The sequence below is a fragment of the Onychostoma macrolepis genome, chromosome 07 (assembly GCF_012432095.1).
Source record: "Onychostoma macrolepis isolate SWU-2019 chromosome 07, ASM1243209v1, whole genome shotgun sequence".
NCBI lineage: Eukaryota > Metazoa > Chordata > Actinopteri > Cypriniformes > Cyprinidae > Onychostoma > Onychostoma macrolepis.
Window position 1 is genome coordinate 34,616,112 of NC_081161.1, and position 22,537 is coordinate 34,638,648.

General features: G+C 39.5%; 1 protein-coding gene across 1 annotated transcript in view; it reads right to left on the reverse strand.

The window, feature by feature from the left end:
• The window catches only part of svep1 (sushi, von Willebrand factor type A, EGF and pentraxin domain containing 1), a 63,566-nt gene that overhangs the window by 797 nt on the left and 40,232 nt on the right, over positions 1 to 22,537 (reverse strand). Inside the window, 34 exon segments of the mRNA XM_058782397.1 lie at positions 341 to 434; positions 2,880 to 2,975; positions 3,379 to 3,474; positions 4,979 to 5,149; positions 6,296 to 6,475; positions 6,478 to 6,489; positions 6,869 to 7,045; positions 7,186 to 7,359; positions 7,480 to 7,543; positions 7,847 to 8,002; positions 8,112 to 8,340; positions 8,431 to 11,144; positions 11,349 to 12,021; positions 12,149 to 12,316; positions 12,576 to 12,767; positions 12,940 to 13,024; positions 14,278 to 14,454; positions 14,578 to 14,697; positions 14,864 to 15,037; positions 15,344 to 15,514; positions 15,811 to 15,934; positions 16,029 to 16,153; positions 16,289 to 16,464; positions 16,672 to 16,870; positions 17,417 to 17,574; positions 17,686 to 17,887; positions 18,022 to 18,135; positions 18,937 to 19,050; positions 19,369 to 19,465; positions 19,966 to 20,054; positions 21,137 to 21,298; positions 21,421 to 21,582; positions 21,748 to 21,909; positions 22,207 to 22,443. Of these exon segments, the coding sequence (XP_058638380.1) occupies positions 341 to 434; positions 2,880 to 2,975; positions 3,379 to 3,474; positions 4,979 to 5,149; positions 6,296 to 6,475; positions 6,478 to 6,489; positions 6,869 to 7,045; positions 7,186 to 7,359; positions 7,480 to 7,543; positions 7,847 to 8,002; positions 8,112 to 8,340; positions 8,431 to 11,144; positions 11,349 to 12,021; positions 12,149 to 12,316; positions 12,576 to 12,767; positions 12,940 to 13,024; positions 14,278 to 14,454; positions 14,578 to 14,697; positions 14,864 to 15,037; positions 15,344 to 15,514; positions 15,811 to 15,934; positions 16,029 to 16,153; positions 16,289 to 16,464; positions 16,672 to 16,870; positions 17,417 to 17,574; positions 17,686 to 17,887; positions 18,022 to 18,135; positions 18,937 to 19,050; positions 19,369 to 19,465; positions 19,966 to 20,054; positions 21,137 to 21,298; positions 21,421 to 21,582; positions 21,748 to 21,909; positions 22,207 to 22,443 (8,044 nt within the window).

Below are 22,537 nucleotides of genomic sequence, written 5' to 3' on the forward strand. Positions count from 1 at the left end.
ACTTAAAAGAATGAATCACAATAGAAATGGCAGCAGTATCCATTTCTTATCCCTCTGCTTACTCAATGATTGGATTGAAACCAACTGCAGTGCTCTGGGAAATGTACGCTTAATGTGAGAGGTATCATGAAACTAGGTGTGTCTGAGGCATAAATTCACCTACTGGCACACACGGCAGAGTTCAGAGAAGGCTGGTTCTTATCTGTATTTACTTATAGCTTCCTTACTCGTCTTTCACAATCACCAGGAATCTTCTAGCTGAGTGATTTAGTGTTCCTTGTTCCTTCTATGTAATGTTAATATGAATACGTTACATATACCTAGTTTGTGTGTGGCTTACCTAGAGCAGTCATATCCTCCCCATCCTTGACTGCAGTGACACCTGTTAGGTCGGATACACCGGCCTCCATTCAAACAGGGCATGGAACACACCGCTAAGAACACACATAAAAAAATACTCTCATCCAGTGCATTACTTATACAATAAAATCAATTGATTTAAAATAATTTTTTTTAAAAAGGATTAAAAAAAAAAGGATATATGAATGAAATAAAGTGCAATCAGTCGGATGTAGTACAGTGCTCATTCAGTAAATGCACAGCTAAACAGTTGTTTTGAAACCGGATCACTTCTGGAAGCTGGTTCCATCTGCAGCTGGCACAACAGCTAAAAGCTGACTCACCATTTTGAGTGGACCTTTTGTGTTTCTTACTTCTGATAGGATTATATTCAGTGAGCATATCTCCAATGTATTGAGTGATTTATAAACAAGTAATAATACTTGTAGCAACACATTCTTCAATGCATTTTGTTGCTTTAGACAAGTATTAACTTGTATAATTTGTCTGTCTTTGTATGTTTATCAAGGTGTATCTTTCTTATTGTTTGCTTTAATGTATCTGAGCAACTCAGAATGTAGGTTTGTTTGTCTTGGTGCTGGAGTTTTAAAGAAAAAGGAGAGGAACTACATTCTTTGTTTGATTAACACATACATTCACATAGTCTGTTTTGGAGCACAATCAGATGGGTTCTTAAAAGGGAACATTTAACCCCCTGTAATTTCAGAGGAATCAAGCATTTCCAGAATTTCTCTTTGTCCTACAGAGCTTTGTCCTGACATATGAATCAACACTGAGTGAGACAAAACACAACGAGTCTGACCACAACAGCAGAATGAAAACCAGTGAGTAATCAGTAAAACCTGTAGAACAGACACCTGCAAGTGACATACAGCAAATACTGTACTTGAGTATGCAAAACCAAATCAAGTTTGCTTTAATGTATTTGAGCAACTCAGAATGTAGGTTTGTTTGTCTTGGTACTGGAGTTTTAAAGACCATTAAATGCATGCAGTTACAGTACTGCTGGTGGTGTTCTCAATAAATCTAATAACGTTTTATTGGGAAATGTAAAAATAAGATGTGTGTGGTATTGTAAATGTGTTCTTGTTCTTTATAAGTCATTCAGCAGATATTCATGGTATTGTGAAAGTAAATGCATCAATACACATCAATATGTCAAAGAAAACCTTCTGTTTCAGCAGTTAGACAGTTCAAGTTAAACTAGACAAAAACAATGTTATAATATATTTGCTATAACACAAACTGTATGTTTTTAGATGCTGGTCATCATTTCTCTGAATCTTTTAATAATTGTTTTCACCTATTTCATGTTTTGCATTTCACTTAAATAGTCATGTGGTGTGACTTTTGTATTTAATTTATATATTCTATGTAGTCTGCCAATTATTATGAGTTCATAAAACTAACACTGCCCCTATGTGTTTTCAATAATCGTGTTTTGCTTTACTGCTTGGGCTCCTGGGATCTACTGCATATCACTATTAGAGTCTGTTGTCACAGGTGTTGCCTGGCAACAACGTGAGTATGACATAGGATGACCCCGGGAGAATGAGCCCCACCCCCCATCCCACCATGAGGTCCTTCTGTCTGTAATCACTCTAATCACTGTACTCCACCCTAATTCTAAACTCTTAAGCTTGATTTGTTTAGCATGACGTCTTTAGTTAATGGTGAGATATTTTGCTAAATAGCAACTTTTATAGTTGAACTAAGACTTATATCTTCAAGATCACAGATCGCTTGAGGGAAATGACAGATGTTCTCTAGACTTCATAAATTGGCTATAATTAAATGCTGTGAGGTTAACACTAATTGTGTTTCATTCGTCTCAACTTGTCAGGATTAAATAAAGCAGGTGATGTTCCTACTTCCTCAAAGTTGTAGATTTGTTATTTAATTACTCAAACAAGACAGACAACATTAGAGGCTGCTCTGACCAGTTAAAGGGGTAGTTCTCCCAAAAATGAAAAATCTGTCATTAATTACTCACCCTTGTGTCGTTCCAAACCCGTAAGACCTTTGTTTATCTTCGGAACACAAATTAAAATATTTTTGATTAAAAGCTTTCTGACCCTGCATAGACAGCAACGCAACCAAAATGTTCCTAGGCCCAAAAACGCAGTAAGGACATCAGTGGTTCAACTATAATTTTACGAAGCTACTTTTAGTGCTCAAAGAAAACAAAAATATCGACTTTATTCAACAATTCTTCTCCCCTGAGTTACCGTCTTCTGCCATCTTCTGCCAGAGTACCACGGCACATGCATGTGCATTCCTCTGCTTGTAAACAAGGCTCAGCGCATGTTCTAACGTCAGCAGAATCACACGCATGAACAAAGATGTTCTGAAGATGAACGAAGGTCTTATGGGTTTGGAACGACATGAGGGTGAGTAATTAATGACAGCATTTTCATTTTGAGTCACTGTCCCTTTAACTATTCTGCTACTAATCAACATTTATGTAATACATTTTCTCGACGACTATCACAAGTCATTATACACAAACACACTCTTACCATTATGGCAGCGTGTGCCTGTCCATCCTGTTGGACATTCGCACTGGTATGGAGCTACACAGCGTCCTCCATTGAGACATGGTAGGATGCAGATCGCTGCAGTAAAAAGCACATGCAGTATGAAACTGTGTGACTTTTGAGTTGAAGAGATAGGAATAATCAGAATAATCTGAGTTAAGTCAGCTTTTTAAAACTGCAGTATGAGACAAAACGTTATTTAAACCACTTGGTTTCTTTCCATTTCCCCAAACATTCATTTAAAGACATTCACACCACACCCAGCAGTTTTGGTTTCATTAGGAAGAAAAAGTGAAGGCAAATAGAGAAATGCAGCATTGTGTGTGAGGTGACTTGCTTTTTAAGAAACCGTTGTGATGCATGCTATTATTGACCCATGAAGTGTTGCCTTAAGTAATGGACTGCTGTCATATGGAAACATTAATCATCTCTTTTTGTGAGTGCTGCTGCTATTATCATGCATGATTGTGTGTGTACTTACGCTCCTCACAAAATCGGCCCATCCATCCCTCTGGACAGGAGCAAGTGTTTGGTCTTTGGCACACACCTCCGTTCTGACATTGGAGCCAGCAGACAGCTGTACAAACACACAAAACACGATTGATACAGCGATGAAACTGACACAATCACAAAAAAGTAGTGCAATGACTCTCCTAACAGAATTCCAAAATACCACACAAAACATGCAGCAGATGTTAGATGTTAAGAGCAGTGTGAAACTCCACTGATCAGAATTAGTTTCTACAAGCAAACAAACCAATGACTCCAAGACCGAAAGAGAGGCCGAGTAGGGCTTACAATGTAAAGTACAATGTTAAAAACATCACCATGCCAAAAATTAAAGCAAAATATCATGCCTTGTTTAAAAGAGTGACATTCACACCAAAGCCCATCTCTATAATCTCTGTGGGACAATGCCGTTTTTCAGGGGCTATTACAAAACAATTTCTGGTCATGGATTGGTCAATATAACATTCTATCTAAGCTAAAATATGCAAAAAATCTTTGACATTAAGTAACTATTAGCTACTTACTGCTGCATAGTGACATCATTTTGACATTGACATTTAATGACATTAAAATTATTGTTAAATTATTTATATTATTATTGTTAACATAATAATATATTATTGTTAACATATTTTATAAGGAGCTTGAGGCAGTATTATAATGGAAGGCAAAGTCTTATTTCTTATACTACCTTTCAAATTTTTGGGGTCCGTAAGATTTTATTCATGTATTTAATTTACCAAACGTGCCAGTTAAGACTCGCATTGATATAAAATTTCTTTTTCAAACAAATTCAGCTCTTTTAAAGAATTCAAAGATTTCAAAGAATCCTGAAAAAATTGCATCACAGTTTTCACAAAAAATATTAATCAGCACAACCATTTCTAACACCGATGATAAGAAATGTTTCTTAAGCACCAAACTGAAATCTTAAGAATGATTTCTGAAGGATCATGTGATAATGAATGGCTGCTGAAAATTTTAAATTAAAATACAAAAATATTTCACAGACATTATTGTTTTACTGTATTTTACAAACCAAATAAAAGCACCCCTGTGGTCGGTTACATAAAAAGCTTAGACTAATCTTACAAATCAGTCATCTAATTTCTTTTCTTTAGTCAATTTGTTAATTCAGTTACATAAAAACGTGGAATAGTCTAAGTTGAATCCAAAAAATAAGACCGATTACCCCCTGGCTAACTGCTACTGACTAATTCTTAAGAAACTGTTTATGCAACTGGCCTCTGAAAAGCATAAAACTTTATTCAATAACAGTAAAAATTCTATTTACTATTTACAATCTATTTACAGAAAGGGCATGGAACTTTGGAGATTTGTGTGAATAAGTTTATTGAAACTCAACACTAAAAATGTGCAAATGTGGCTAGTTAATCTCAAGCCACCGACTAGCAGTGTGGCCTAATATCATTGTCTAAAGTGCTCAGTGTTTGTGTGTATATGTGTAAATGTGCAAGACCAGTCAAAAGGAGTCACAAGATTTGCAAAGATGAAGAAAAAGGCTGAAGTCAGAACTCCAAGTGGGATTTAAGGGCAGTTCCTAGTGCTACCTTTGCAGGTAGGGGATGGGGTCCAAGTGCCATTCTCCAAGCACACACTCCTGCTAGAACCCTCCATGGTGTAGCCTGCGTAACAGGAGTACACCACCACATCTCCAAACCGGAACACTGCCCCACGGACTACCCCATTTGCCACGTACAGTGGTGGGCCGCAGGACACCCCTGTGTGTGATTAAAATGGACCGGACCAGTAAGTTAGAAAGGAAGATTCTCAGCATGGCTGAGCAGTCCGTTGAAGAACTTAAGAGAGCTTTTTGGGCCTTTCAAGGTTGGTTATGAAATGGCATTTTCATGCTCTCTCATTTCAATCTTTTTAGAGAATTTCACATTTCTTTTGTGTACCAGGAAGCCTAATTAATTTTGGAAGCATACAAACAAAACAGGAGATCATAGTATCCTCCACATCTGATAATAGTGATGCTACAAGCAGTGAGTGAAATTCAACAGGTGTCTCACAGAGAGAAAAGTGAATATATACACATACTGCCAGGATCAGATTTCAGAAAACGGGTTGAAAAGTTTGCAAAAGATAAAAAGGAGTCAATAAATGTGCACACACGCCACCACATACATCTAGTACTACGTATATCATACTGCAGAGCTAGCATGCAAAATGCCCAAGGATCAAAATATCAAATTATACAACACAGCAAAGGAGCATTAATTAACTATGAGAGAGTAGGCTTCTAATATTTTGAATGATAGCATGCAGAAGTAACACAGAGGAAAATACAGGTGAATGTTTCCAACAAAACACAGATAGTAGGGATGCCATGCAATATGAAAAACAGCACTAATTGTGATGCTCCAGCCTGAATGAGGAACAAACAATATTCGTCAAATTTTACTCCTCAAGCTTCTGTAATCAGCAGCTGTGCTTGAGTCAGTGCGATTACACGCAGTTGAAGTGCTTTGGCTCAAAGTCCAGAGTGTCTTAACCACAATTTAGCATATTTCTAGCTCGCCAAATCAGGAAGTCAGTTTGCTTTCTCTTTTGTTGATATGCAAGTTGTGTGTACTGTACGTGGTTTAGAAGAACCACACAGGATACATGGGATAGAGAGGTGCAGCTAAGACAAGCTAAAATATGCTTTAAAATATGACCCGAAGACATTGAAAAAGTATTTTAGATCTTCTCTCTGTGCTGATGATGAAGATGCCAAAACAATCTGAAATTAACTTGGGAATAAATTCTAGTGCAAAATGCTTTTGGGGCTATAAATTCATATATTAACATGATTTGTTTTTTATCATGTAAAGCCACTTTAAAATTCAGTAAAGGTAGAAATAATGAATGTTTGTACTCACTCTCACACACTGCACTGATGGGAGTCCAGGTCTGATCACTCCTGCAAGTTAAGGTGGCGATAACTTTTCCCTGGTTACCTTTGACCCGCTGACCTTTAGGACAACTGACTGACACTGACTGGCCTACCAGGAAACCTGTTCGAGTAGCGTTGAAACTGCCTCCAGTCCAGCCACGAGGAAGGGGCATGATTTGGCTGTGGGGGTGGGGGGATAAGATTTGAATCATTTACTGCATGTCTATTTTATCTTTAGATACTGTGAATGGAATTGATGACTAACAAAAAACACCAGACCAACAATGAAGTCACATATTAATTCTTAGAAATGTGACATTTAGTTTGTGTTCCTTGTAGGAAAACAAGGTATTCTGTGGTGCTCTCACTGATGAAGGCTTAACAAGAGTCTTTTACTAGTCAGGTTGTGAAATTACTTTACCAAAAACGTCTGTTGGGAAAATCTTGCAAAGTTTGCACACATAAAAGAATGTCTGTTTTTGAAAGACTTGTGAGTGAACTAAAAACATCAATAAGTCAATGAACAAGTGTGTATTGGAAATCATAGTGCACGACATACGTATACAGACAGGGAAAGGTGAACTCCAGGAGCCGTTTCCCACACACATGATGATAGACTCTCCCTGCAGTCTGTAGCCTTTGTCACAGTGGAACTCAAGAGCGCGTCCGCTGGACAGGTTGTGCTCCTGCACCTTTCCATTCAATAAGTCTGTTATCCTCTCACAGCCATCTGGAACTGATAGTTTGTGTATATGTACATTCGTGAAAAAGAGAAAGGAGGAGAAAATAATTTAAAAAAAGTTAAATAGAGGAACACTGAAAGAACTTACACTGTGTTACTTTAAAGCTAAAGAGTGACAGTTTATGTATTCTTACATTCACATGATGGTGTGGGTAAGCTCCATTTTCCATCTGCTTGACAAGTGAGGTTCTGTGAACCGGTCAAACTCAGCCCTGGATGACACATATAACTCACAATACTTTGGTATGTCTGACCACTGGACACAGTAACTGCATGGGGAACCACTGGTGGAAGACCACACGACACAGCTAAAAACAAGAGACAAAAGATGAGTTTAGAAATCAAGCAGAATGATTTTGAAAATAATATTAATAATAAATTAATTTTCTAACTACAATAGCATGTTTTGCTTTGTGAAAAAGTCTTACCAGCACACACTGGATGAGTTCCACTCCAGGTTTTATCACCTTGACATGTCTGAACAGAATCACCCTGGATGACGAGAAATAAGAATACATCATACATTCTCTTGGTTTTCTCTTATTCATCTTTATTAGAAACACATTTATTGGGCAATGATTTGGGGGGAATATGGCATTAGTTTTGTTACAAAATAATATAAGCTTTGTTGACGCTGAATTTATTTAACTACATAAGGTCTAATGCCTGTGTTCAACTGGCAATTTTTTCAGTGTTTCCCTGCCTATGACCTAAGACACTGGGATAGGCTCTAGCATCCCCGCAACCTTACACAGAACAAGCTATGTGAAAAATAGATGGATAAAAATATTGTACCTGTAGTTCAAAACCTGGTAGACAAGTATAGCTAATAACATCTCCGTAATTGTAGCTCTTGCCCTCAACCAAGCCATTGGTAATGGGGAGAGGCTTCTCACAAATAACAGGTACACAAGATTTGGAAGAGAAAGGTGGAGACCATTTTCCAGAGACCTGGATCAGATTAAAGGGAAATAACATCCTGAGACATCATTAGACAAAATTATCACCAAATGAAGCAAGGATTGTCCACACAAAATAATCATCTTGACATATCACTTACTGAACATTCAGATAATCCAGGTCCCTCAAGATAGTACCCTGGTCTACAGGAGATAATGACAGTTCCCCCTACAGGTGTGAGCTGCTTGCCTGTGATGACTACATGGGTGACGTTTGCAGGCAGGTTGCAGGGTGAAGGTCGACATCTGACGCTGTGTTTGGACCAGGTGCCATCACTTTGACAGGTTATTGAGTCCGTCTTTGTTGCCAAGTCAAAGCCTTCTTTACACCTGTGTCAGGTGGAAACGTTCAGTTTAAAGCACCTCAGCATTTTCATTTGTCCTTAGTTTTTATTGGATGTTTCTGTTATGTCAAATTACCTGTACTGAGCTTTGCTGCCATAGGTCAACACCACTCCAGCAGTCTCTGCATTTGGGACAAGAGGAGGCACTCCACAAGAAACGGGTTCACAGTTCAGGTTTGGCTCTCCCCATCTGCCCAATCTTCCACAGGAAAGATGGGGAAAACCTTTCAAATGATATCCTGGCCTACAACGGTAAGTGACCGTGTCGATGGAGTAGGCAGCACTGCCCTGTACGACAGCATTAGGAACAGCTGGAGGAGGGCTGGAACATCTCCCTCGGGTGCAGATGGGTACTCCTGGACTCCACACTCCACCCTTGTCGCATATGGCCTCTGTGGGGCCAAGAATTTTGTAGCCTTCATCACATCGGAACCAGATGCTTGCACCACAGGTGTGGTCTCGCCCGAGAATAGCACCGTACTTCAGAACTGGGGGACTGCAAACACAAGGTCGACATTCTGGAACTTGCCCCAGCCAGACACCCTCGGCAGCACATCGCAAAACTGGACTGCCAACGATCTCATAGCCTGGGAAGCAGATATACTCCACTACATCATCGAAATTAAAACTTGATCCATTCAGGTAACCATGGCTAATGTCCTCAGGTGGGTCACAAGTGACTATGTCACACCGCGGAGGAGGGTCATCCCATAGTCCATCAGCTCTGCATATTAGTGTAGGATTTCCTGTCAAGACGTATCCAATGTCACAAGCATACCTAACCATGCCATTGTAACCATAATCCGTGCCTGTTACTCGGCCATTTTCAATTACCGGTGGTTGACCACAGTTGGCTGGGAGGCACTTTGGAGGAGCCTCACTCCAACTGCCATTGGCTAAACAAACACTGGTCGGAGCTCCCTGTAGGATGAAGCCGAGATTGCAGCTGAACAACAACCTCTTTCCAAATGTATAGTCGTCTCCTCTTACTAAAACATCCTTTGATACAACAGGGCGCCCACAGGAGATTGCTCTACACGATGGAGCTTTGCTGTCCCATTTCCCATCAACCTGGCAAGTTCTAATTTCAACGCCCTCAAGGACAAACCCTTTATGGCACTCATAGTGAATAAGCGCCTTGAAGTGAAAGGATTTTCCAATCACCTCACCATTTGCAATGCCTCCAGGATTACCACAGGAGATGGGCAAACAGCGAGGAGCGTCATCGCTCCACTGCTTCCCAGAAATGCACTGTCGAATGGTCTGTCCATTGAGTTCGTAACCATCCTCACAACTGTACTCCGCAAGGCTGCCAAGTGTGCTATCTGTTACCATAACTGATCCATATTCAGGGCTGGGTGGAGTCTCACATTGTGCCGGAGCACACACAGGGGCAGTCCCATTCCACGTGCCATCTTCTTGGCACATCAACGTGGTGCCACCTTTCAATTCATATCCAGAATGACAATGATATTGAACCAGGGAACCATGTAAAAAGCTGCTGTCTACAGGTAAATGCTGGCTTACGCCGTCTTCTCCTGATGGTTCTTTGACCTTTGAGTATTCACCAAAATCAATATGCGGAGGCAGGCCGCAGTCAGCAGGCATACATTTGGGCTCAGAACTTGACCAGCCATGTTCTTCGCAAGTGAGATGATTATTACCAACTAGTAGGAAACCTGGAAAGCAGCTATAGAAGATAGTAACCCCAAACTTGCGGTCCCGTCCTTCTACAAAGCCATTCTCAATTGGTTTTGGAGGAGAACAGTAGATCTGCACACAAGTAGGAGCCTCCTGGTGCCACTGTCCATTCTCCAGGCAGGTAAGCATTTCTGGGCCTTGTAAGCGGTACCCCCTGTGGCAGGAATATGTAACTGATTGGCTAAACTGAAGCCTGGAGTATCTAACAGAGCCATTGGGAATCTCCTTGGGTGCAGCACACTTAACAGGGTGACATACAGGTACACCTCCTATCCACTGTCCACTTTGACCACAAAGCACAGTGCTGTTACCTGCTAAATCATACCCTGCTTTACAGCTATAGACAGCAGTACTAAGATACATTAGTCCTTGCACATCCACAATTCCATTTGGTATGTCCTCAGGATGCGGACATTCAACAGGAATGCATTCGGGATAAGGTTTACTCCAGTTCCCATCTGCCTGGCAGCGGACAGAAGCTTCCTTCCGGAGCGTAAATCCATCCATGCAAGAGTAGGTCACCACACTACCAAAGTAAGACAGTGCGTCAGATGGGTCACCAAAGGCAACTTCAGGGGGAGGTCCACAAAAGACTTGCTTGCAGACTGGAAAAGAGTCATTCCACTCCTGGGATGGGGTACAACGAAGAGTTCGTGCACCATGGAGAACATAACCTTCCTCACAAGAAAGCTCCACAATGCCTGAGTCAGAATCTAATCCACGCAGTACAAGGTGATTCTCCTCTAAAGGTGGTTCGGGGCACTGTACTGGGGAACAATATGGGGTTACGCTCTTGTCCCAATTTCCAAACTTTAAACAAGTCCATACATAATCTCCAATGAGTTCATATCCTTCGTTGCAGGTAAATTCCACCTTGCTGCCGACTTCAAAGGTGGAGCCATGATAACGGCCATTTTTGATATCAGGTGGGGTAGGGCAGGTGAGGAGGACACAAACGGGAGGATTGTTGTTTGACCACTGCTTATTGGCCATGCATATACGGTCAAGCTTTCCAGTTAGGCGATAACCATCATTGCAAGCATAGGTTACTCTACTGCTGTATACGTAGCCGTTCTTTCGTATTTGGCCCTATGGGAAAAAAAGTATCATACATATTTAATTACGGATTATATCAATGAACTGCTCAAAATGTGCAAATATTCCTTAATAGGGATGCATCAATATTAAAATTCTATTTCATTTTATCTAAATAAATTAGAAATAAAACACTAAAAATTAAATCAATATGGTACCAATAGATCATGAATTACTGGGAGACAGTATTGTATTTACCTGGATAAAACCATTTGCCAAGCGAGGTGGGCTGGGACAGGAAATAGGTTGGCATGTGGGCAAGACACCTCCCCACTCACCGTTGGCTTTACAAATTCTCCTCTTCTCTCCTCGAATGAAATACCCTTTATCACAGCTGTATGCAATCACCGCTCCAAAACTATAATTGTTCCCACTTACATAACCTTTCTCAATACTGTCTGGCTTCGAGCATCTGACAGGCATACAGCCAATGTCCAAAGGCGAAGGTGTCCACTCTCCCCCTATCATGCATTTCAGGGTTCCTGTTGTGTTGAGAACAAAGCCCTCCTCACACTTGTAGCTGACCTCTGTGTTGCTTGCATACTTTGGTTTGTTGATGGAGTCCAGAATGGCATGAGGTAAATCCGGGGGACGCAGACAGAAGTTGGCAATGCAGTGAGGAATGCCAAATCCATCTGGGGGTGCCCAAACACCTTGGGCATTGCAGAACAGTTTTGTATTGTTACCAGCAGTGTAGCCATCATCGCAGAAGTAGATAGCAGTGTCTCCAAAAAGCTGGTGTCCAGTGTCAGGTAAGGCATGGTCAACTTGGGGTGGTGGTCCACAAGACCGAGGCACACACTGAGCAGAATTACGAGTCCAGTTGCCACTTGGGAGGCATTCTTGAGTTTCTACACCAAGGAGGGTGTAACTACAATAAGACATATTTTACAAATCATTACTAGAGAGACATCAAACATCAGTTCTTGGTGATTACAAACAAATATACTCTGATCAAATCCTTTGGCAACAAAATATGCATATATGAGGTTAATTACCCCTCTTTGCAAACATAGATGATCCTGCTACCCAGTGTAAAGTTGTCGCCCTTAATCACCGCATCATTCAAAGGAGGAGGTTTGCCACAGTCCACTCTGGCACACACGGGGGGAGGAGATGCCCACTCTCCTGATGACTCGCACTTCAGTTCCATGGCACCCTGCAATCTTTACACCAAAAAAACAGGAAAGTCAATACATTCTGTGACATTTAGATTGTATAAGATCCAACCATACCATTTTTTAAATGTTTTCTTTTTTATACCAGGGGTCGGCAACCTAATGCACAAGTGCCAACATTGGCACAGTGATTAACTAGGAACATTAAAAATGGCATTTCATGACAAAAAATGTTGCCGACCCCTGTCCTATACTGTTCCTGCTACACTTTTCATAAAGTCAGTGATAAAAATGTATCAGACTTTACCTGTATCCTTCTATGCAGGTGTAGGATAGTGTGGAGAGGTACACTTTCCCGTTGAGGGTATACTCAGCATAATCCACCACTGGGGGCTCACCACAGGTAACAGGCTGACAAACGTGGGGCTCTCTGCTCCACTTCAAATCAGATTGACACTGGCTTTCTATTGGCTCCTGAGGGACATAGCCCTTCTCACAACTGCAGCAGAGCAGAAAATGAAAAGGTTATTTACACACAAACGCACAAAAATATTGTCCTTTCCCATTACGTTATTAAACAAAAGTAGACTCTCATATTTAAACAGGTCTTTTAAAATTCACTATACAATACCTCTAGAAACCGACTCTACATCTAACAGTGACAGTGATACCTGAAAGTCACCTTGCTTCCGTATGTGAAGTTTGACCCTTTCATGATTCCATATTCAGGGAGAGTGGGATGAGCACAGGAAAGGGCTGTTGGTGGAAATCATTAGAAATAGCTTATGCTCAGCGTTTTCAGTGAAGTGCAGACTTCAAACAGTAATTATCACATATTTAATAAGGAACTACCTTTGTCCTAAAATTGTTACTACTTACTGATTAGTTAATCTTGCTTCTCTATTAGTTAATATTATTAAGTTAAGTGTTAATGTAGTACTACCTATTACTTCCTGCATAGTTACTTGTTAGCAACGGACCATTATTCTAAAGTGTTATCACAGTAATTATAGTCATCACTGCATTAAATCAGTGCAATGCATCCAGAGTGTATTGGGAAGCCGCCAAAACAAAATACACGTAACTCTAATTGACATACAGTAATGTGAAATGACAAGGCATAAAAGCCTCATAAAATCTGCTGGCAGAGGTTCAGGATAATGCTCAGTCTGCTGGCATTATAAAATACTAAATTGTTCCGGTAACATGGACTGAACAAAACTGATCAATTTTTTTTTTTATCAGATTAGGTACCTATATATGCACAGACATTTTATGGTTCCATAATCAAGCCAGTTTCCCATTGAGATATTGAGAAACAATTTTGTGTGTGTAGGGGCGGTTTGATTATACATTTACACAGAAGACTACAACCATTTGGATCCCAAGACAAGCTTGTTTGTTTCTATTACCCAATGACATTCAGTATATTTCGAAAGGAATATTTCCGTTATATTTCCATTAGTATTAGCTTGACTCCTTTGATTTTACTGAAGAATAAATCAAGAAGTATGTTCAAGTAATTGTTATTTGTGCTAGCTTTGTTTTATTATTTGCTACACTACCGTTCAAATGTTTGGGGTTGGTAAGATGTTTTATTGTTTTATAAGTCTCTTTTGCTCAGGAAGGCTGCATTTATTTGATCAAAAATACATTAAAACAGTAATGTTGGGAAATATTATTAAAATAACTGTTTTCTTACTTAATATATTTAAAAAATAAAATTAATTCCTGTGATAGAAAAGCTGAATTTTTAGCAGCCATTACTCCAGTCTTCAGAAATCATCCTAATATGCTGATTTGGGGCTCAAGTAACATTTCTTATTATTATTATTATTATTAATGTTGAAAACAATTTGTGGAAACCGTGATACTTCATTTTAATAGTAATTATCTGAATAAAACTATTAATTTCTTTCAAAACAATCATACTAACCCCAAATGTTGAACGGACCAGTGCATGCAGGCAAAGAACAGCTCCAATAAACAGATCGGAAAGCAAGGCCTACCTTTGCAGTACGGGACATCTCCCTTCCAAATTCCTTCTTCTGTGCAGGATAGATGGGATGAGCCGATTAATTCATAGCCTTCCTTACAGGAAAAGACCACCTCACTGCCCATGATGAAATTACTGCCCTCACGGTGCCCAAACTCAGGAACACCCGGATCTTTACATTTTACCGGCTCTAGTGAGAATAAAAAACAAAATAATTTTCTTTAGTTAACAAACATGTTACTGTGTAGGAGGTAAGCGCAGTCATCTGCAACCTGTGGAAACTATAAATGTCCAGTTTAGGAGATTGTGTTACCTGTACAGTTTCTTCCATCTCCACTGTAAGGAGGTATGCAGGTGCATATATGAGAACCATCTGTGTTTTGACAACTAGCATGCTCATCACATTCAGAGCCCAGAGAACATTCGTCCACATCTGTAATATGAGCACAAACCAACACAACAAGGACAAACAAAATGTAAAATTATATTCTAGGTTCCCGGTGCACCTGTGTATAGTGATGCTTGATCACTCTAGTACAGACCTATTGTCTATTGAAAGCTTCTCTCAGTTTCTTTCCCTGATTTGCTGTGTATCTTACCCAGACATGCAGGTGGGTTGCCAATCCATTTACCATTGTTGGTACACAACATCTTACTCTCCCCTAACAAGTAGAACCCTGGTTTACATTGATAAAGCACTGTGCTTCCAGCATAGAAATCCTCTCCATGATACTGCCCATGCTCTAGGTCAGGCGGAGGACCACATTCCACACCTACAGATAAAGAGAAAGGCCCTGGTACAGATCAATGATGGTCATAGTACTGGGTAATGACTACATTGTGAGTATATGGAGTACATGTGAGTATGTGCATAAACTATTAATCTATTTGTGTTATGCCATGTGTTTATCTACATTTGAAAATGTTCAATTTAATTTGTATGATTGTACATCAGTACAGTGTAAGTATATTATTGTAAATGTGGCTGTAATGGTCATTTTGAACGTGTGGTTGTTTAAACAGCCAGCGTATGTTTTTGTGTGTCCTCTGTTGCATATCTGTGCATTCACATCACTCACGTTCACATATTGGCTCTGCGTGGCTCCACTGGCCTCTGTTTAGGCACTGCTGCACTGGCTCCCCCACCAGATAGAACCCGGGACTGCAAGAGAACTGCACTTTAGAGCCCGGACTCACAGCTTTAGTGGATGAGCGCAGTTGAGGAACAGAAGCATCCACCAGGGGGCAGTCTAACAAAGACCAAAACAGTGGACAATAAATGTTACACTTTCTCACCAGCACATAAAAACATACTTATGCCACTGATTTATGATCCATTAGTCTCAAAGTTTATAATGATTTATATGCGTTGGGTTGGTACATATAATCATACATTTTATAAAAATATGAGTACTGCTGTTACTATGTGGTAGTTAGTCTCCTAAAATTAAAAATGTTGTGGAAAATTCACTACAAGGACAGCAGTGTTTTGTTCCCCCATGCAATGGTTGAATAATAATAATATATGTCTTGACTTGATTCTTACCAGCGCAAAAAACACTCTTGCTGCTGGTCTTTACTCGGCCCGTGACTCCTCCTAAGAAATCAGGCCATGCAAACACGTTCCCTTTCTGTAGATCATGTGGACAGCTACTGGCCAGAGACTTGATCTGAGAATAGTACAAATATAAACTTTTTAATTTTTTCAGTCTCTGTACTCTGTTAACTTAAGAGTAAGAATAAGGAATGTGTACAAACTGTTACCTGCTGTGGTGTTAAAACATAGTTCCATATATTAAGCTGGCTAAGAGTGCCCACAAAGGACTCCACTGGGTTGAAGCCATCTCCCCTCTGGTCCTGATCCTGTCCAAGTACCAGAGCACCCCCTCCTGTTTAAAGTAAGTATAGAGCAAACATTTCAGTTTCGGGACACACATTCTCTTTGAAGCACCATAAGCAATAATAGTGTCTTAATGAACTGGCAGTTTGTTTGAATTCTTTATTAGGTAAAAAAAAAGGTCAACCTGGTATGGTAGTGCCAACAGATAGTCCTTTCCCTCCATCTGAAGGTATCCCATCGATATAAACTCTCCAATCACCATCCTTGCTGCGCCATGATACACCAATATGGTGCCAGAGGCCATCATTTACTGCTGGGCAGTCAGTGATCCGCTCCTTGCCATTAACGTACAAGACCCACCTGAAAGTAAGAGAGAAACAAAAGCGAAGAGGAAAAGAGGAGAATGTAAAAAAACAAAAAAAACAAGAGAGTGACGGATAAACAAGAGTGAGGTGTAGGTAAAATGAACTTGCATAATGTAAAACTGTTAAACAGATCATACAATGTAATCATATTTAGTTTAGTTATGCAAATGCAAATTTTGCAACTTTTAAATAAAGCTCTCACCCATTATAGTCAATGAGGAGGAAGGCATTGTCACTTCCCTCCACCGCGTAAGAGATGGGAGTTCCATAATTAACAGTGTCTGATGACCTCATCCAAAATGTACATGTGATCTGTGTAAGTGATGGCATGTGACCATCCATCATCACATAACCATGGATACCAGAAACTTCAAACTCCAGATCAAAGGAGTAGGGCATTTCTGTTTGAATAAAAAGGAAAAGACAGCAGATAATATGTAATTATCAAGGGCTCATATTAATTATCTTAACATTCATAACATTATTTTTTTAACTTCAATTAGGCTTTACCTCAAATAAACAATACATATTTAAAAATTACATCATTTTATTAATAAACATAAATGATAAATGATTTTCTTATTGCTAACATTCATCTCTCTGATGTCAGAAAGATGCAGAAGTTCAAAGCAAATATTTTTGTAGCATAATTCTAATAAATGACCTTTTTTAACTGGGGAGGAAGTTTTGGTTATGAAAAATTTCAGTTTGTTGTCACAGTAGATCAAACTTTATCTGAAAACTTCTATGAAAATAAATTCTGTATAACAGAATGTGAAAATTAACAGTCTACTGAATCATTTTATGTGCTGCTTGGAACTTTTCTGGGAATGCATCTTAATTAAATCTTAATTAAAGTGACACAAAGACTGTCTCTAACAAGCCTTTGTAAAACTCTCTATGATGATGATTTTCCATGATTTTTTTTCATCTCTTTCCCTCTATACCTGTCTCACACCTGGTTCCGTTGAACCCAGGAGGGCATCGGCAGGTGAAAGTGGCCACTCCATCCACGCAGGTCGCGCCATTCAAACACAAATTTGGATCACAGTCATCTACGTCCACCTCGCATAGTCTGCCTCTGTATCCATTCACACATTCACACCTGATCGCAAATGTGAGGCAAAGTCTGTTATCGATCATATGTCAGTTGTAATAAATACAACGTATTATACTCACATGCATAAACAGTTTCTACAAGGTCTTCCTCACTAACCTGAAATCATTGACAGCATCCACACATGTTCCTCCATTCAGACAGGGGGCGCTGTAGCACTCATCAACATCAACCTCACAGTTGTTGCCAGTGAAGCCCTGAGGACATGTACAGAAATACCCACCCTCCAGATCTTTACAGACACCTCCGTTTTGACATGGGCTGGAAGCACACTCATTTATTTCCAACTCACAACGTGGACCTAGATGTAAATGACAAAGATATTCCTTGTAACTCGATTGGTGCGCCACAATTTAAGAACTTCCAGTTTAATGTACTATACTATAAATTACATTATATGTATGTGTACAGGTGTAGCAGAGGTGAGGTGCTGACCTGTGAATCCATCTGGACAGCTACATGTAAAGTGATTCACTTCATCCACACAGAGTCCTTCATTCAAACATGGAGAAGAGCTGCACTCATTCACCTCTGCCTCACACATCAAGCCTTCCAGAGACAGAATATAACACAAGACACACACAAAAAAATATGGAATATCATTTTACCTCACACTGGTGACAATCAACAAGAATTTATATTACCATACTATTTATTAAACCTTAAGTTTAATCACAGTCTCTGGGCAGATTTCTTTTACGATACACTTTTTTTTAATGATGCTGTCATTATGCACATTTTTATCAGTAAAAAAGGAAAATTACTTTGCTAACTTTTTTAGGTATTTTTACTTCGTCAATAACAGAACAGCGCAAAAAGTGGATGGAAACTTGGCTAACGTTGAATATTATTACTTTAAAAAAATTAAGCAGTTTACACACTGTTTGAGATCATATTTCATTATATTTGTTTTGATTTGTCTTCGTCCTTTCAACTATTTTCTTTTCAATTTTTGCCTCTCTTGCCACCTAAAACAAAACACCCCAGACAGGCGCACACACACAGTTGAAAAAGAACAAAAACACTTCAATTCAATTCTCCATATCTAGGGCAGCCACATGCTTAATCATGGCCACGTTTTAAATAGGAGAGACAATGGCCTGAATGGAAAAAGTGCTGTAAGGTTCTGAGAATGAGAGCTTGTGTAGTTCCACTGCCAGACTCAAGAGATTCAGAGACAGCTAAATCCATCACAATGGTTAGACTAAAGGAAAGTTTCAGAACCCTCAACAGAGAGGAATTTTGGATTTGGGGTTTAATTGCCTCAAACATTTCAATCGCAGAACTCTGCTTTTACAGTTACATTGGGATTCCCCAGTGTGAAGCTGAGCTGATGTCACTTTCTCATACCTACAAACCCAGGCTGACACTGACACTGGAAATCTCCCATGCCATCTCTGCACAAGCCGCCATTTTGACAAGGAATAGAATCACATTCATCAATGTCGCTCTCACACTTGGCTCCTGTAAGGCAATGAATGAGGAAAATGGGAAAAAAGTGGGCAGTGATTCATCTCAACCACAGAGGCTGAGGTAAATCTATCAAAATTGTATAGTATATTACCAGACTAACTGAATTAATAAAGCAAATTTAGTTGGGTCAACTGAGTTGTCCCAAAAACAACTTGAAACACATTACAGTACGTACAACTACAGAAAGTATGAGAAAATAGTACATAGGGCAACTATAAAGGTTAGAAAGTTGTTTTCCACAAGCCGACTGAACTTAACAGCTGGTTTTTCAATGTTACTAGTGAGTTATGGCTACAGAACATGCCAAACCTGTGAATCCTGGAAGACAGGTGCATACATATCCAACGCCGACTTCCTCACAAGTGCCTTGGTTTTGACACGGATTCAGGAGACATTCATGGAACATCTGTGGCAGAGAATAGAACTACATTTTCAGCTATTTTACTTCAGCCCCCAGAGGGTGCTGTGACACCAACAAAAGGTAAGGTTCACTATTTACCAAAAACGTATTGTCAGTTCATGAATTTCATTTCAAAAATAGCAAAGCAATTGGCACCTTCAAACAAAATGATACAAGAACTTTCTTTAGTAATATTTTAACTAAAGTAAAAACTATAAGTGGCTTTATGATGTCAAGTTTTTTTCAAGTTCACACAAGTGAACTTAAATTAGGATCACATAAATTAGGAACATGATCCAATACTTTTGTGAAATGTTGTTTGTGCTATCTCTCATTGAAATAAGACACTTGGTATTTAGTATTTAATGCAATGGCATATATATACATTTATGGGTCCAAATTCTTTTTAGGGTCACTATATGTGATCCCAACATACAAAGAACACATTTAAAAGATTCATTTCAAAGATTTGGGTACCAACTACCGAAAGTGAGAAGACGACTCACCTGGCTACTGGCTTGATAATCCTTTCTCACAACAACTTCTGGCGCTGCAGTTGCACTTTCCTCTTTAGGCAGGAAACTAGAGCCAAAGCCTGAGTCAGACCAAGAGAAAAGAGGGAAAAAAGTACAAGGAGGAGACAGAAATGAGAAAATGAAACAGACAGAATAAGCACAACACACGCATAAAAAAGATGTGAAAGAGGAGAATTTCTGCTGTCAAAACTGGAAAACATTTTCCAAAGGCATTCATCATCCTCATCTTTTCCACACTTAGGCACTTTTTTCCTGCGTGTACAGAGAATCAGATTCCATTATGTGCATTGGATTCTCATTGCAAATCGTTCATAAACCTACCCAAAGTCTGAAAATGACCTATATATTCCATTGATGAATGAATTTAGAAACCCTCTACACACCATGGTCTTGCACAAGCATCACTTCATATCACACTAAATATGAAGCGTGATATTTATTTATGTTAAAATGCTTCCACTTACCAAGCCTACCTATAATAAGCTGTTTAGCAGGGAATTGACGAGTGGAAACAACTATTATTTTTGAAATTCTGGTTACTGGTCCCACTGGTGACGCAGAATGATGTGCATAAACTATTCATACCCAGCATCAGATCTGGACACATACACTACCATTCAAAAGTTTGGGGTCACTAAGATATTTAAAGAACTTAATACTTTTATTCAGCAAGGACACATTAAATTGATCAGTGACAGTAAAGACATTTATAATGTTACAATGGATTTCTATTTCAAATAAATGCTGTTCTTTTTAACTTACTATTCATCAAAGAATCCTAAAAACATTAAGCAATAAAACCATTTTCAAAATTGATGATAATAATAAGAAATGTTTCTTAAGCCCCAAGCCAGCATAGAATGATTTCTGAAGGATCATGCAAAGACTGGAGTAATGGCTGCTGAAAATTCAGCTTTGCCATCACAGGAATTAATTACATTACAAAATATTTTAAAATAGAAAACTGCTATTTTCAATTCTAATAACATTTTACGATACATTTTTTTTTTTACTTTACTTTATTTTTGTTAAATTAAATAAAAGCTTTGGTGAGCACAAGACACAAAACTGAAAGGTAGTGTACTGAACGGCAGGAAAACAAAGGGAAATAAAATGACTAGAATAAATGTAAAAAACATACTGGAGCACTGCTGGATAGCTTTGGCCCCTGTTATTGTGGTGGTACCATAAAAGGGGCAAGAAAGGCAGTAGGAACGGCCCTCCTCAGGCTGGTAATAATCTCTGGGACATGGGTAACACGGAACAAGACCAGTCCGGGAGAAATGACCTGCGGAACATGGTTCTGGAAAGACAGAGTGAAAGAAATGGTAATTTTCTTATAAATCTAGCTTTTATGTTTATCTTATACATTTAAGTATTTCTTAGGTGTGTTTTAGTAATAATTCTTCAGTTGTTACTTCTCACCACCGCACTCGTTGACATCCAGAGCCCCTCTATTGACAGTGGTCGTGGTGGGAGGGCAGGGCAGACAGGCCTGAGAGCCGAAATCTGGCTGGTATTCCCCTAAAGGACAGGACTCACAGGTCTCCAACCCGGTTAATGATGAGCTGCCAGGCTGGCACTGCGCTGGAAACATGCACACACATGCAGGTATGCACACACACAATCACAGAGACACACTTAGAGATCCCATCTAAGTTTTCTACTTAAATGAAATGGAGTGATGAGTTGATTTATGAACAAACATACAGACACTTCATTTTAGATCAATAAATCAAGCTTACTGATTACCTTTGCACTCTGCCAGACTGCGTGAATGGAGGTACGGAGTGGAGAAGCCATCTGGGCATGACTTACACTCCATCTGCCCCTCTTCATCCTGATACGACCCTCTCCAGCAGCTCTCACACTCGCCATATTCCAGGGAGAAGTACGTCCCTACTGGGCATTGCACTATGGGTCAAAATAAACAAGGAGGTTAAAAAGGAGGTTAAAAAGTTGCCAATTCATATGCAACTGGCTGGCACTTTGCAAAACAGTTTTTTCTTTTTTTATGGTAAACTTGCAGTTAATTTGTGGCAAATTTGCAGCAAACAAAATAGTTTGTCGCAAATGTTTTCCAGACGTTTGCAGCTCTTCACCCTAACCCAAAAACACTTCAGTGCATTTTTACTCAGGAATCTATATCAGATGTGCCCTTTTGAATGTATCTTGTGGATTTCATTGGATGTATTTAATTTTTAAACTCACCACACACCCTGCCTTTGAGAACAGACCCTGGCCGGCAGTACAGCGTCGCTTTTTTTTTACTTTCCAAGGATTTGGGGTCCGCTACAATCATCTCTGACGACACATGGAAGGTAGAGAACGGTTGCTTGCTCAGTGTCCGCTTAAGCCGATTGGTCAGCTGCTCAAGTGCCCTCAGCAAACGTCTTTGATTGACTATTTCCGCTGAGTCATTCCTCGACAAGGGCAGTGGGATGCTTGCTGGGAAAAAGGAATGGTGTTGGAAGAAGTTGCAACGAGCTTTGGATGTAAAACTAATTTTTAATTAGGCACAGGGCCTAACTAGTTAGCCTAA